This window comes from Dunckerocampus dactyliophorus, chromosome 14 (genome assembly GCF_027744805.1).
Source record: "Dunckerocampus dactyliophorus isolate RoL2022-P2 chromosome 14, RoL_Ddac_1.1, whole genome shotgun sequence".
In the NCBI taxonomy this organism is placed as follows: domain Eukaryota; kingdom Metazoa; phylum Chordata; class Actinopteri; order Syngnathiformes; family Syngnathidae; genus Dunckerocampus; species Dunckerocampus dactyliophorus.
Genome location: NC_072832.1, coordinates 17,536,597 through 17,551,070, shown reverse-complemented (window position 1 = coordinate 17,551,070; position 14,474 = coordinate 17,536,597). Strand labels below are relative to the sequence as shown.

At 39.8% G+C, this 14,474-nt stretch overlaps 1 protein-coding gene across 1 annotated transcript in view; it reads left to right on the top strand.

Moving 5' to 3' along the window:
• The first annotated feature begins 11,016 nt into the window (after positions 1-11,016).
• LOC129194299 (kinase non-catalytic C-lobe domain-containing protein 1) overlaps positions 11,017-14,474 on the top strand; it is a 45,112-nt gene continuing 41,654 nt past the window's right edge. The window contains exon 1 of the mRNA XM_054799433.1: positions 11,017-11,310. Within this exon, the coding sequence (XP_054655408.1) occupies positions 11,245-11,310 (66 nt within the window). The 5' untranslated portion in view covers positions 11,017-11,244. The remainder of the gene's footprint in view (positions 11,311-14,474) is intronic.

Here is a 14,474-nt window from a genome sequence, read left to right as displayed (position 1 = left end):
GATAAGTGAATTTCCACGAAGGATGCCTTATTTATAAATAACATATTTTCAAAGTTAGAGTATAGAAGACCTGTTTAGGACCTTCTAAATATAGTTTTTAACGTTATTAGAGCCCTCTAGATATAAAATAACACACCTAGTCACCTTTACGCTCGTATTACCCCAGATGGATCTGACAAAAGCTTTTGATACAATTAATCACAACATCTTAATTACAAAATTGGAAAGGTACAGAATCAGAAGGTTAGTTTTGAATTGGGCCAAAAGCTACCTAGCAAACAGGAACAAATATGTGGGAGAATAGGAGGAGAATACACATCTGCAAGTTTAAATATTACATGCAGAGTACCCCAGGGGTCAATACTGGGACCACAACTGTTCAACTTGTATATTAAAACTTAATATAGTATTATTCGCAGACGATACCACTGCCATTTGTTCTGGAGAAAGCACAGGTGAAAAAAAAGGTAAAACAAAAACAATGTTATTTGGTAATAACAGAAAGGATACGTACGCACAAAATACAAATTGACTGTGTGGACATTGGAAGGGTGAACAAAAATAAATTTGGGGGGATAATAATGGATGAACAAATGAGCTGGAAATCTCATATTAAAAATATATTACATAAGGTGGCGAGAAATTTGTCCTTGACAAAAAATCACCCCATACTCTTTGTTCTCTGATATTACCATGTCTAACTAAATTATAACTATAAAAGTAATCTTCACTTGCTAAATCTACTGCAAAAGGATAATCCATAATGCCGCATATAGAGAATATACAAATCCTCTATTTATAAAATCACAATTTGCTGATCTAGTACATTTTTAAACACCTAAAATTATGCATAAAACAAACAATAACATGCTACCCGAAATATCATATAATACTTTTCAATAAGAGAGGAGAAATATGATCTCAGGGAAAAACAAAACTTAAAACACTTATACGCAAGAACAACGCTAAAAACCCGCAGCATTTCAGTATGTGAAATCAAATTATGGAACGGATTGAGTAAGGAACTCAAACAATGCACCAAGATGAGTGATTTCAAGAAACAATTCAAGCAGTTAATGTTTGCAAAATACGAGGAAGAAGAGTCTTGAACCACCGTGTACAAAATAACCACTCCAACACTCATTACTCTTCATTCTTGTGAGTAGAGACAGCAGAGCAGCTTGTTTGTACTTTTAAACATATTTGCTTTGCTTTTCATGGTGATAATGACTTTTTGTCAATGTTTCATGGCCATCATGGTCATTATTGACCATTACGTCCTGAAGCCCCCCCCCATCAGAATGCACCACAGTCACAAAATCCAGTGACACTTATGTGTAAACTTTCCAATCTCATTCTAAACAGTAAATATGACAAATTGAACTATTTTTCAACAAAATTAAACCCTGAAATTAGAAAATGCATGGTGCTTATAATGGAAGTCTGTGGGGGGGGTTTCCCAGTAGAAATCACCGTCACCTACAATGTGAAAATTGTCCAATCTGTTCTGAACAGTAAATATGACAAATTAGACTTTTTTCGACAAAATTAAACCCTGAAATTAGAAAATGCATGTTTAAATCACGTTGAAAAATGGAGTTTATAATGGAAGTCTATGGGACTTTTTTGTCCTTTCGGGACCTCTCCGGATCACAAATATGGAATCTGACCCGGCAAAAAAAATAACAAAGCATCAAAATCACACAACCTACACAGCCATGTCGGCTTAGACTAGTTTCTCCTTAATAATAAAAAGTTTAATTTAAAAACTGTATTTTGTGTTCAGTTTTGTTGTCATTGACTAATATTTAAAGTTGGTTGATTATCAGAAACATTTAAGTGTGACAAACAAGAAAAAAAAAGAAATCAGGAAGGGGGCAAACACTTTTTCACACCACTGTATATGTTTTACACTATTAAACAATTAGATTATTAGGTTATTATATTCATGTCAAAAAATTGCATTATCTACTTACACATTTGTTAGATAGCTGCACAGCCAGGTTAAAATCCACACTATTGCACTAAGGGATGCACAACTCAGCAGGAGCGCATGGCTTGCACACCGGCATTAACTGTAATGGTGCCATGGAATGATCCAGTTGTAAGAAAATGTGGTGTTGCAAGGAGTTTCTACAGTCTCTACTGTTTTTAATTCTGACAGTCCAAATATGTTGATAAGCACCGCAATACTCTCACATCGTTTGTGATTGCACCTATGCCTTCTTCTCGCCACAATGACCAACATGCCAGTTTGCACCAGTCTTTCAAATGTGCTAAAAAAAAGACGCAAAAATACAGACCACAGTTTCAAGTTTGATAAACCACATTGCGGGTGCTAAATTATGACATTTGCATTTCCTCCTCCCATTCCTGTGCGTTGTGACAACCGGCAAATATTCTGCATATTCATGACGTCAAAAACGCAAAATGGATTGTGACGCAATCGTCAGTGCGCCCTGTTAGTCGGTCAGTTTTCAGGTTTGCGCGTTCGAACAAGTTTGCGCGTGTTTTTATACACTCAACCCTTTGGTAAGTCAGGCCTTATGTCTTAAAAGCCTAACATTAACATTCAGAGAGAGCCAGATACAGTAGGTACATGACAGAATCTATCAACAACTTAATTTTTTAATATTACAGTAAGCAAGCTGGGTACTTACTATTACAGATTCCATTGAAACCACCATGTATGTATATCCATCAATCCATATATCCATCTTCTTCTGCTTATCCGGGGTCAGGTTTTGGCGCTAGACTTACTTCTCTCTGGCTACTTTGTCTTTGTCTTTTTTGGAATACCAGGACAATTTGTGAAGAAACATCTCGGGGGCTCGGGGAGTGTGTTGGGGGCTTCATCGAAGGCCCCCTCCTGATGGGATGTACTGTTAACACCTCACCAGGGAGGCATCAAGGGGGCATCCTAACCAGAGGGCCAAGCCACCTCATCTCATCCTGGCGCCAAGCATCTCACGTTACGCCTAAGAAGAGCCCAGACACCATTCGATGTAATCTCATTTTAACTGCTTGTATCCATGATTTAGATCGGTTGCTACCCATAATGCTAATAACAACAGGTGAGAGTAGAAACATAGATTGACACGTAAATCGAGAGAATCATTTTTTGCTTCACAGACAGTCCGCATCAATGCAGACGCTGCACTGATGTCCCACTTAATTCTTCACTCACTCATGATCAATACCCCAAGACACTTGAACTCCTCCAAAGAGGGCATTATCTTTTCCCTGACTCGCAGAGGGCACTCGACCACCTGCCAACCACCTCACACTTTGTTGCGAACCACTTCAGTAAGAGTTGAGGGTCACAGCCTGATAAAGCCAAAAGCACTGTGTCATCTACAAAAAGCAGAAACCCAATATTGAGGCGACCAAACCGGACTCCATCTTCCTCCCAAACTGGCTCTTCCAGATCTTACTGCCCTTGCCCATGTGAGCATTGAAGTCCCCCAGTGGAACATGAGAGTCCAGGGGGCATCCTAACCAGATGGCCTAGCCACCTGTTTCCTCTCATCATGGAGTGCAAGTGGCTCTTCTCTGAGACCCCCCCGGATGGCCGAGCTTCTCACCCTATTTCTAAGGAGAGCACAGACACCATGCGATGTAATCTAATTTTGATTGTTTGTATCTATGATCCTGGTCTTTTGGTTACTACCCACTGGTAATCACAATAGGTGAGGGTAGGAACGTAAAGTGACAGGTAAATTGAGAGAATCGCTTTTTTGGCTTAGCTCCTCTTTCACAGAGACTTCGCACCGAAACGCTGCACCGAGATGCCCTCCATTCTTCCCTCACTTAAGATCAAGAGCCCAAGACATTTGAACTCCTCCACTGAGGGCATTATCTTTTCTTTCACTCCACCCTTTTCCAATCGGTGACCATGGACTCTGATTTGGTGTGTCCGATTATAATGGAAGCCTCTTCACACTGAGAAGAACTGCTCCAGTGAAGATCACGGCCTGATGAAGCCAACAGCACTGTGTCATTTACAAAAAGCAAGACCCAGTACTGAGGCCAACAAAGTGGACTCCATCTTCCTCCCAGACAGGCTCTTCCAGGTATTTCTGCCCTTGCCCATGAAAGCATTGAAGTCACCCAGCAGAACAAGAGAGTCCCCAGCAGGAACGCTCGCTAGCATGCCCTGCAAAGACTCCAAAAAGTCTGGCTACTCTGACCTACTGTTTGGTGCAAACAACTGTCAAAACATGTCCCCCAGCCCGGAGGAGGAGGTAGGTCAACCTTTTGACAATTTGCAGACACAGAGCAGGGGCACAATAAGTATGCTCACATCTGCTCAGTGCCTCTCACTGGAGCCAATTCCAGAGTGTAAGAGAATCAAGTCAAGAGGAATATATCTGGAACCCAAGCCATACATTGCAAAGAATGTTTTTTCCTCACTGATGTCGCCAAAATAACGAAAATAACCGTGAAAAGAGTCTCTGATTCTTAATAGTTTTAAACAGTTAGAAAATGAAAACCAATGCATGCACAGGGAGAACTTTCCAACGCTACATATAGTTGCTCCAACAGAGATTTGAACCCTCACTCGCCTGACTGCAAGACCGACAGAAGATAAAAAATTCATTTTAACTCAAAATTTTAAAAAAAAACCTTGACTTTAACCTTTACTTAATGATGAATACCAAGACAGGCACTGATTTATTACCACAAACATGAATAAAAAAATCCAATTATAATGCTTTGCCAAGAAAATATATGCCTGCTTGAAGATAAATACAGTATGGCTTTGTACCCTGACGGTGGCCCAATAAAAACTGATCCTGGACCTATTTTGCTGCCATATAGATGCAATGCGGTCACGCTAACAAACGTGAAAACAATATTTACTATATAGATTCCGAAACATGTTCTGCCTATCAGGCTTATGCTCCAATATATTATACACATAACCAATATATTATACACATATATTTGTATTGAACCGTTCAATGCAGTGGTCTCGGTTCGATATGCACTATGAATCAAAGATAACTCAGGGGTTCCCAACCTTTTTTCTTCTGAGAGCTACTTTTACAAGACGAAAATGGCCAAGGGCTACTTATTTTTGTAACATGTATTTATAGCTTATTTCAACCCAACCAAACAGAATATTATGCTTAGTTTACTGTTTTTTCATTAGCAAAATGTTGGTAGGTATCCAAAACTCACATTTTATATTGAAACAAAAAATGTATTTCTTTCAAGAGTGTCTGACATTATTAACTGAAAACCTGAATGCTGTTAAAACAAAACAATACAATTACAAATATTCACTTAGTGACCTAGTGGCCAGAGTAGAATACTACTGCAATAGCACAGAGAACACATATGCAGTGAGCATTCACACAGGAGTTGCTGTCAGCCACAACTCACGCCAGTCACTGGCACCCTCCACACTGCTAACCATGTTAACAGCAACTTGACAGTAGCTAGCTCACACGTCACTTCCCAGGCCCTGCCTCTTAAAGGGTCACTCAAGGGCACAGATATTACACTATATATAACTTCTTCTAAATGCCTTGTATTTATATTTTCATTCACTTAGCCATTTTTATGATTGAAAATACTTAACTTGGGCCAAGAATACATACAATTTCCTAATATATGCATATGTTTTGACTAATAATAGGCCATATTCAACCACAAAACAGTGATCATTGTGCAGCTGCAGTATTTATGGATCTCACAAAAGCCTTTGATACAATTAATCACGACATTTTAACAACAAAATTAGAAAGTTATAAAATCAGAACATTAGTTTTGAATTGGGTTAAAAGCTACCTAGCAAACAGGAAGCAATATGTAAAGTTAGGAGAATATACATCTGCAAGTTTAAATATTACGTGTGGAGTATCCCATGGGTCAATAATAGGACCAAAACTGTTCTATAAAACTTGTATGTCAATGACATCCATAAAGTGATGAAAAACTTAAAGTTGGTATTTTATTTGCGGGGAAAGCACACACGGGTTAATTAAAAAAGTCACAGAGGAAATGGACATATTAAAAAAGATGGTTTGATAAAAAAAAAAGTTGATCCTTGAACTTAAGTAAAACTAAAATAATGCTATTTGGTAATAGCATGTACAACCAAATACAAATAGACAGATCTTGTTTTGTCACGCTTGTCTCTATTTATTATTATTTATTTATTATTCCATTGATTATTATATATGAGTTCTATTTATTGTGAAAAATCTTAGTAATTACATCATCATATTGTTACATTACCTTATCATTCTTCTATGTATTAAAAAATCACAAATGGAATACAGGAAGTCAATAAATGTACTACAAAAGATGTGGAACAGATGTTGGGTAGGATTAAATAAGCTTTGCTTCTTCCTACTCCTTTTGGACATGTCGAACTGTGAATTATGTGATGTATTTCAATGTAACTTTTATGCATGATCAAATAAAATTAAACCATTACCATCATTTAATAATTAATTATTTTTTTAAAAACCACGCTAGAGTGAGGGGGCAATGCTCAAACCGCAATGTAGCAAGTGAGGACTGTATATATATATGTGTGTGTGTGTGTGTGTGTGTGTGTATGTATGTACTATACGTGCATAATTACAGCAAAAACGTCCAGTATGCCCAACCCAGAATAACAATTTAATCACAATAAAGTTTAAGGGCAAACTTGCAAAACAATCATACTATATCAGATTGCATTTTGCATAATTCCTGCTAATTTCTGCATCAGTGTAACGATTCAGTCATTCCCCAATGCATATCACTATTTCCATATTAACAGTAAATCAATGTTAAGATCAAATCTGGTCTGGTTTAAGCCAGCCACTAAGCCAACCAGGATCAAACAGGCTGCTTTGTTATCAGGTAATAAGTCAGTGAAGGTTATGCCAGCATGTGATCGCATTAATAGCCTGGCTGCTGTAGAAACAGTATTTTCCTATTATCTGAGCATGCCATGATGAGCAGTTAACAAATCTAAAAGTGTTTCTTTGCCTCCTGCCTGGATCGAGTATCTCTATCACTGCTGAACAGGCACAGAGCACAGCCAGTATCTCACTCCCTACACCCAAGGCTCAGTTGGCACTCAAACAGCCTTTCTACCATTGCCAGCACACATCATATTCAAACAGTGTAGTCAATTAAGAGGGAAGAGTGTTTGTACAAATAATATTAATCTACAGCCAAAACAATTAATTATATAGGGCTACACAGCTTTAAGTATTATGGGGGAACATAAAAAATTGACTTGGTCACACATTCATTATATACCACACTCTGAGAAGGAAAGGTCAAAACACAAGACCGAGATACAAGTAAAGGACAATATGATGATGTCTGTCTTCCACATGATTCCACATGATTTGTGATTAGATTTTTGTGAGATTTTGAGTGCAAAGGGGATTTTTAGAAAATGGGCTGGCCTCACATTATCGAGTCACGGAAAGGAATGACATGCACAGTGCCTTCAGTGGAGCTCAGTTTGGAACTCAGAAGTACCATGTGGTGCGTGTGGTTAGTACATCTGCCTCACAGTAAGACAGTTCTGGGCTCTTATGCTAATTTCGTCCGGTGCTTGCGTTGGTTTACTCCAGGTGATCCTGTTTCCTCCCACAGACCAAAACATGCATTGTATGTTAACTGGAGACTCTTATTCAACCATAGGTTTGAATGTGAGTGTGAATTGTCTCCTATACTGTACATGCCCTGTGACTGGGGCAACCAATCCAGGTTGCCAAAGTCTCATCTGCTGGCAGGTGACTCTGAACACGATAAGCAATACAAAATGAATGAATGAATCGTTGAAGATGGTCAACCCATTTGGGCAACACTTTGGAATTATGCAAAACTAATCTCATGGTGGAATAATACTGAACTGTAGATTCACTATAGTCACCTCATATGGTGAACCTAGTGTATTTAAATGATGTAAGGTGCCTAACATTCAGTGGTGTGCAGTCAGCGCCAGCACAGCCTTCCCTGCTGGCCTAAACGCGATCAGACGCACTGACCTACAGTGTACTATCTTCGTTTAGTAGTGTGTCTCTTGGCTGCACTGTTACCGGTAGCGTACGTGTGTTAGATTTGTCTAGTCACAGCTTGTATGTGTTATCATAGAAGTTACTAATGTTCAAAAATTTGTAACAGAAATGAAAATCAGGCGTATCGGTGACGATTCATTCAAAGATGAAGGCTTAAGTGGGTGTCTTGCTTTATGAATAATTGTAGTCACCTGGCAGTAATGTGTAATATTAGATTTCTTTTTGTGTGTGTGTGTTAGCGGCTGGATTGCAGAGTGGGTGATGACAGCGATGCTTGGTACAGGGGATTGGGGTTTGAAGCCTAGTTAGGGTGAATGAATTTTTTTTTAAAATAATACTGACCCTCAGCTGAGAAAAATTCTAGCCAGGGTCAATGGATTGTGTTCTGCTTTGGTTCTGTACTTAGTAACCACACACGAAGAACAGTTGAATAAATTGCTTAACCAAATGAAGATCAGTTAATTTACTGTAGCTGTGTCTGCAGCTTTGTTGTCACGGATGGATGGAGATGTACAAATGTCCCTTTGTAATGTTCTCAGTGAAGCACTGTAAAGTACACAAGCTTGTAACGGCAAATGTCTTTGTCATTGCCATAGCAACTAGCACATCACGCAGTTATCATCCAAACTGGGGTCTCTTTACTGCCATTAAAGTCTATTGCGTTTTTGTGTGTGTTTTTTTTTTTTGACTGGAGTTGCCAGAATGTTCTTGTAATGACGTAAGATGGAACGGGGATGTGCCAGGGCCACATTTGTCCAAGTGCAGGGGTAAACCTTTTCCACCGAGGGCCACATACTGCACAAAGGATGCAGTGTCTACTCTAGAACTGCAACAATTCATCGATGAATTGATTGGGAAAGAGGTCTTGCCCCATGTGGAGGAGTTGAAGTATCTCGGGGTCTTGTTCACAAGTGAGGGAAGGTTGGAGTGTGAGGTCGATAGGCGGATCAGCGCAGCGTCTGCAGTAATGCGGTTGTTGTACTGGACCGTCGTGGTGAAGAGAGAGAGAGGAGTCAGAAGACAAAGTTCTGAATTTACCCGTCGTTATATGTCCCCACCCCACCCCAGCTTTGGGTCGTGACCGAAAGAACAAGATCGCGGATAGACTCACTCTAAGAGATAGAGTGAGGAACTCAGTCATCAGAGCCACTGCTCCTTCACATCGGGAATAACCAGTTGAGTTGGCTCAGCCATCTAGTCCGGATGCCTACCCGGACGCCTCCCTGGTGAGGTGTTCCAGGAATGCCCAGTTGGGAGAAGGCCCTGGGGCAGACCTAGGACACGCTGGAGGGATTATGTCCCACAGCTGGCCTGGGAACGCCTCGGTGTCCTCCCGGTGGAGGTGGAGGGAGTGGCCAGGGACCGGGAAGTCTGGGCTCCCCTACTGAGACTGCTGCCCCCGCGACCTGGACCTGGATAAGCGTAGGAAAATGGATGGATGAACGGATGGATGGATGGATTCATTGATTATCCAATGAATTTACATCTATTTGGGTATTTTAATAATAGTTTTTTATTTAAAAGTGTAAACAAATGTGAATACTTTTTTTTCATTTCCTTTGTGTTTTAAGCAAAACAAGATATTCACACATATCAGCTTTGATTTTGGAAAACACTGATCAACATTTTTGCCTCTTTTTTGATATGTTGCAGACCAGACCACTAACTGAAAAATCCAAACTTTCTTACCTACTCTTATTGGCTAAGAGAGTGTCTTGGATTTTTGCAGTTTTTGTTGATTTTCTGTCGCTATTCCCAAGAGCACCTCTTTCTTTGACTTCTACAATTTTGGAGGTCCTGGTAGCGTTCCTCTTTAACCTTTTTTTATATCACTAAATGTTAGGGTTTGGTTCATATTGATTTGCTCTGTCTGGGGCCTAACCGATTACTCGATTAATCTTTTTTTTCTGATTAATCTAAACAACAAGCTCAGATTAATCAATTAAATTTCAGCCTTGCTTAACTTTACTTTACATTTTGTAAACTCGCCCATAGTAGAAAAAACAGCCTGTGTCTCAGATTTGTGACAAAGTATAATATTAATGAACATTTTCTTTTTACACTTTTTTTGCACATTTTTTTCATTTTTGCTGTTGTTTCTTAAATTTACAAATATTTATTACAACTTCATTCTGGTAATGTTTTTTCTCTGAATATTAGGACTTTATTCCCATAATATTTTTGCCTTCATTCACATATTTTTCCCAACCAAATGTTTACTTTATTTTGTCTTTAGTGCATTTTTATTCTTTTATATAACTTCATGCTTCAAAAAATATATTTTCATCACAAAATTACAACTTTTTTCTCGTCGGATTACAACTTCCATCTATTCATATTATGAGTTTATTCTCCTAATATTTACACCTTATGCTCATAAAATTATTATTATTTTTTTTAATTGCTGTTGTTTTGTTTCTTATTTTTAGTTTTCTTGAATCATTACATTTTTTTATTTTACTTTGTCATTTTATTTATTTTTTTTTCACAAAAAGAAAACATTGTGATATAAATGGCCCCTGGGCTGCACTTTGGGCACCACAAGCTCAAATCCCTATTGTAATATCTCTGTGTAGAATTTGCATTTTCATGTTCATCCCCCTTCGCTCATGTTTTCTCCGGTTACTCCGGCTTCCTCCCACATCTCAAAAACATTGCATGTTAGGTTACTTGGAGACTTTAAATTGGCCATAGGTGTGAATGTGAGTGTGAATGGTTTTGTCAGCTGGCATAGGCTCCAGCTCACCTGTGATCCGAATGAGGACAAGCAGTATAGAAAATTAATAGTTGTTTGTAACAGTTAATCTGGCTTTTATTTACATCAGCTCCGAATAACAGCAAATCAATTTAGGATGGAACAATTTATTCTTTTTTTTCGAGTGGCAACATGAATGACTCTTTTATAAATTAAGGCTGAATTTGACTATTTAGCAGCTGTATTTTATTTTGAAATCACACCTCAAATGAAGGTGGGGGCTTCCTTTCGTTCTGGCATGTTCCAAACTGGAGGCTAGCTTGACTGCAGAAAAATGTGCAAAGAAGCTACATTCGCGAACATTCCTGAGCTTCCTCCCTCCTCTCAGCCGGTGGTTCACCATCGACTGGAGCTGCTTGATCGCAGCTGGAGCTCGGTGCTGCTTCCTGGGGGCTCGCCAGGACTGCGGTCGCTGGCAGTAATCACTTCACTCGGCTAAACTAAGTTGACGCTATGGCGACTTCGTGGAGAGATGCATATTATGAAATGGACCATCTTCCTCCGCTGCTGGAAGATGAGGTACGTTCATTGTAAAATATTAATATATATTATATCACAGAAAAGAGTCTGATGAGTCGTAATTGTTTTGATCTCTCCGGGTACATCTGCATAGCATTTGTTGCATACATAAGCCACATAGGAGAATTGCTTTAATACAGGTTGCTGTGTCAAGTGCAGCCATTTACACAATAATGTGACAATTTTGATTTCATACGATGAAACACACTAATATTTGTTTTCATTGTGTCTGGCAGCTGTAATAAGTAATGTGGCTACGAGTATCCAGGGGAGGGTGAGGTTTGGGGGTGTGTGCTTCGGGATAGTGGTCTTCAATTGAGGTTTAAATGCAGTGAGTTTTATTGAGATTTTGCCATTATACAGTATGAACTTTTGCTTTCACTATAGTGCAGCACAGTTCTTCATCACTGTTAACCACAACCATGCTAATAAACATATTGCACAATGTCAATTAAAAAAGAAACACTGATGTTGTAAATGCTAATTTGTTTTGCAGGGGTGTCTAATGTTATTGCCAGTGTACAGCATTTTAGCTGTCAGCTGACAGAACTGCAGTGTTAAAGAGAAATTTGACTGTATGATATGTCTGATTGTTTCAACCCAGTTGTCACAAATAACAGACCCCACAAGTCTTGAGAAAGCTTGCGCCAACACACAAAAACACACAGTAATATCACATGCCATCTGTGAGTTCTGCAGTATCTTTCAATGATCATCATAGAAGTGCGCCACAAACTTATGTAGGACAGTGTGTAGAACTTCTAGCATGCCTTTGTACTGTTCTCAAGGGAAAGTGTCTATTTATGGAGCTGCTGCTGTTTAAAGTACAACTTTTGTGACCTATAACTGTGATCATTCTGCAGGATCGCATCAGCATGCTTTGTTCACTGTATGCAAAAACCACAATGAAGCATTCCTTATGGAAAACAGGTGCTCTTTACTTCATTGGATGGGAGTCCACTGAGTGACAGCTGAACATGTACTGTTGAAAAGAGACTGTCATGGAGGGGAAAAAATAGTCACTTTGAGCCAATGCATGTTGAGTGTGATGACATTAGCCGCGGTGCTAAGAGCAGCGTTTTTCATTCGCCAAAGAACAAAACAGAAAAGCCTGCAATCATCAAAGGCCACACCAGTATGGTAGTTGCTATACTGAATGTACTAGCCATGAAAACTGAAAGCATTTGTTCACAGATGACTCACTTCACTGTGTGGGTGTGTAGAAACACTTTATGGTGTGGCGTGCATGAGGAGGATGTGGTGAACGTGTGCCAAATAGCCTTGCTATTGTATAAAATTCACTTTTTTCTGCTTGTAGTGTGGAATAACAGTACTATACTGTATATTGGAGGGGTTTCCAAAGTGCGTGCCGGGGGCCATTTGCAGCATTGTTTTTTTTTAATTGGCGCACAGCACATTGTAAAAGAGGATTAACAGGATGTCCTGATCCGATCATCAGGATCATCAGGATCGGCTGTCGATCCGCTGTATTTTGACGATTGGGAAAACATCGGCTTGCGCCATGAGATTGGGCCGATCCGGTTGCTGTAACTGTGGGCCACACTCCAACATGGTAGGTGCGGTAATGCGCCTCAAAGCTGGCTGCCACTCGACTCCTGCAACCCGCTAGAAATAGAAAATGCAACACCACCATGCAGACATGTCTGCGGTGTACCGTGGTGAGGTTAGTTTCACGTTGGACGTCGGATATTCGGCTCCGTAGCTACAGCTAATATGAAAAACAAATAAAATGGCAAATAAAGTACTTTTTGGAAAACTAATTAGCGTAAAAAGTTGCAGTGTTACAAGAATTAAGTCAAGATATTATATAAAGAATAAAGTCATAACTGTGAGTAGAAAAAAGGTTGAAATAGGAAATAAAATACAAAATAACAGCAGAAATGAAAAAAGCAACAGTAATTTTATGATAATGAAGTTAAAACATTAAGAGAAAAAAGTCGTATTCATACGAGGAAAAAAAAACTCATAATATTATGCGGAAAAGATCATCATTTTACTAGCATAAAGTTGAAATTTTTATGGACTTTTATGGACAGAATTTCTAGGCGCATCAGGGGGATCGAGGGGATCTGGTTTAGTGGCTGCAGGATCAGGTTTCTGCTTTTTGCAGATAATGTGGTCCTGCTGGCTTCATTGGGCCGTGATCTTCAACTCTCACTAGATCGGTTCGCAGACCAATGTGAAGCGGCTGGGATGTGAATCAGCACCTCAAAGTCGGAGTCCATGGTTCTTGCTTGGAAAAGGGTGGAGTGCCATCTCCAGGTCGGGGATGAGATCCTGCTGTAAATGGAGGAGTTTAAGTACCTCGGGGTCTTGTTCATGAGTGAGGGAAGGATGGAACGCAAGATCGACAGGCGGATTGCTGCAGAATCTGCAATGATACAGAATCTGCATCCGTCCATTGTGGCGAAGAGGGAGTTCATCTGAAAGGCAAACTCTCAATTTACCGGTTCATCTACGTTCCTACCTTCACCTATGGTCAAGAATTTTGGGTAGTGATTGAAAGGACAAGATCACGGCTACAGGCGGCCGAAATGAGTTTTCTCCGTAGGATGGCTGGGCTCTCCGTTAGAGATAAGTTGAGAAGCACTGCCATCCGGGAGAGACTGGGAGTACTGTAGAACCGCTGCTCCTCCGCATTGAGAGAAGACATTTGAGGTGGCTCGGGCATCTGGTCAGGATGCCTCTCTGGGGAGGTGTTCAGGGCATGTCCGACTGGTAGGAGGCCTCGGGGAAGAGCCATGACACGTTGGAGAGACTATGCTTCTCAGCTGGCCTGCGGGATCTGCTTTTTTTTTTAATGTTTTCTTCTTACTCACTGTATACTACTAAAAAAAAGCATATTTGTAATGATCCACAATTAAAATAAAAATAAATAATAATATAGAGATATAAAGAAAAAAGCAGCGGCATGGGAACTGATTGGCGCCAGAGTACACATACTGGGTAAGTTTACATTAATTTAAACGGACATTTATGTAAGTTTACTAGCAAGATCCGGTACTAACGAGAGTACTCAATCAACACCGGCCGCTTTTCCTCTACTACTACTACTACTACTACTACTACTCGGCCACACAGCTCAGGAACCGCTTCCTGCGACATGCGCAAGCAACTTGCACTGTCCTCAAACATCTCCCGAA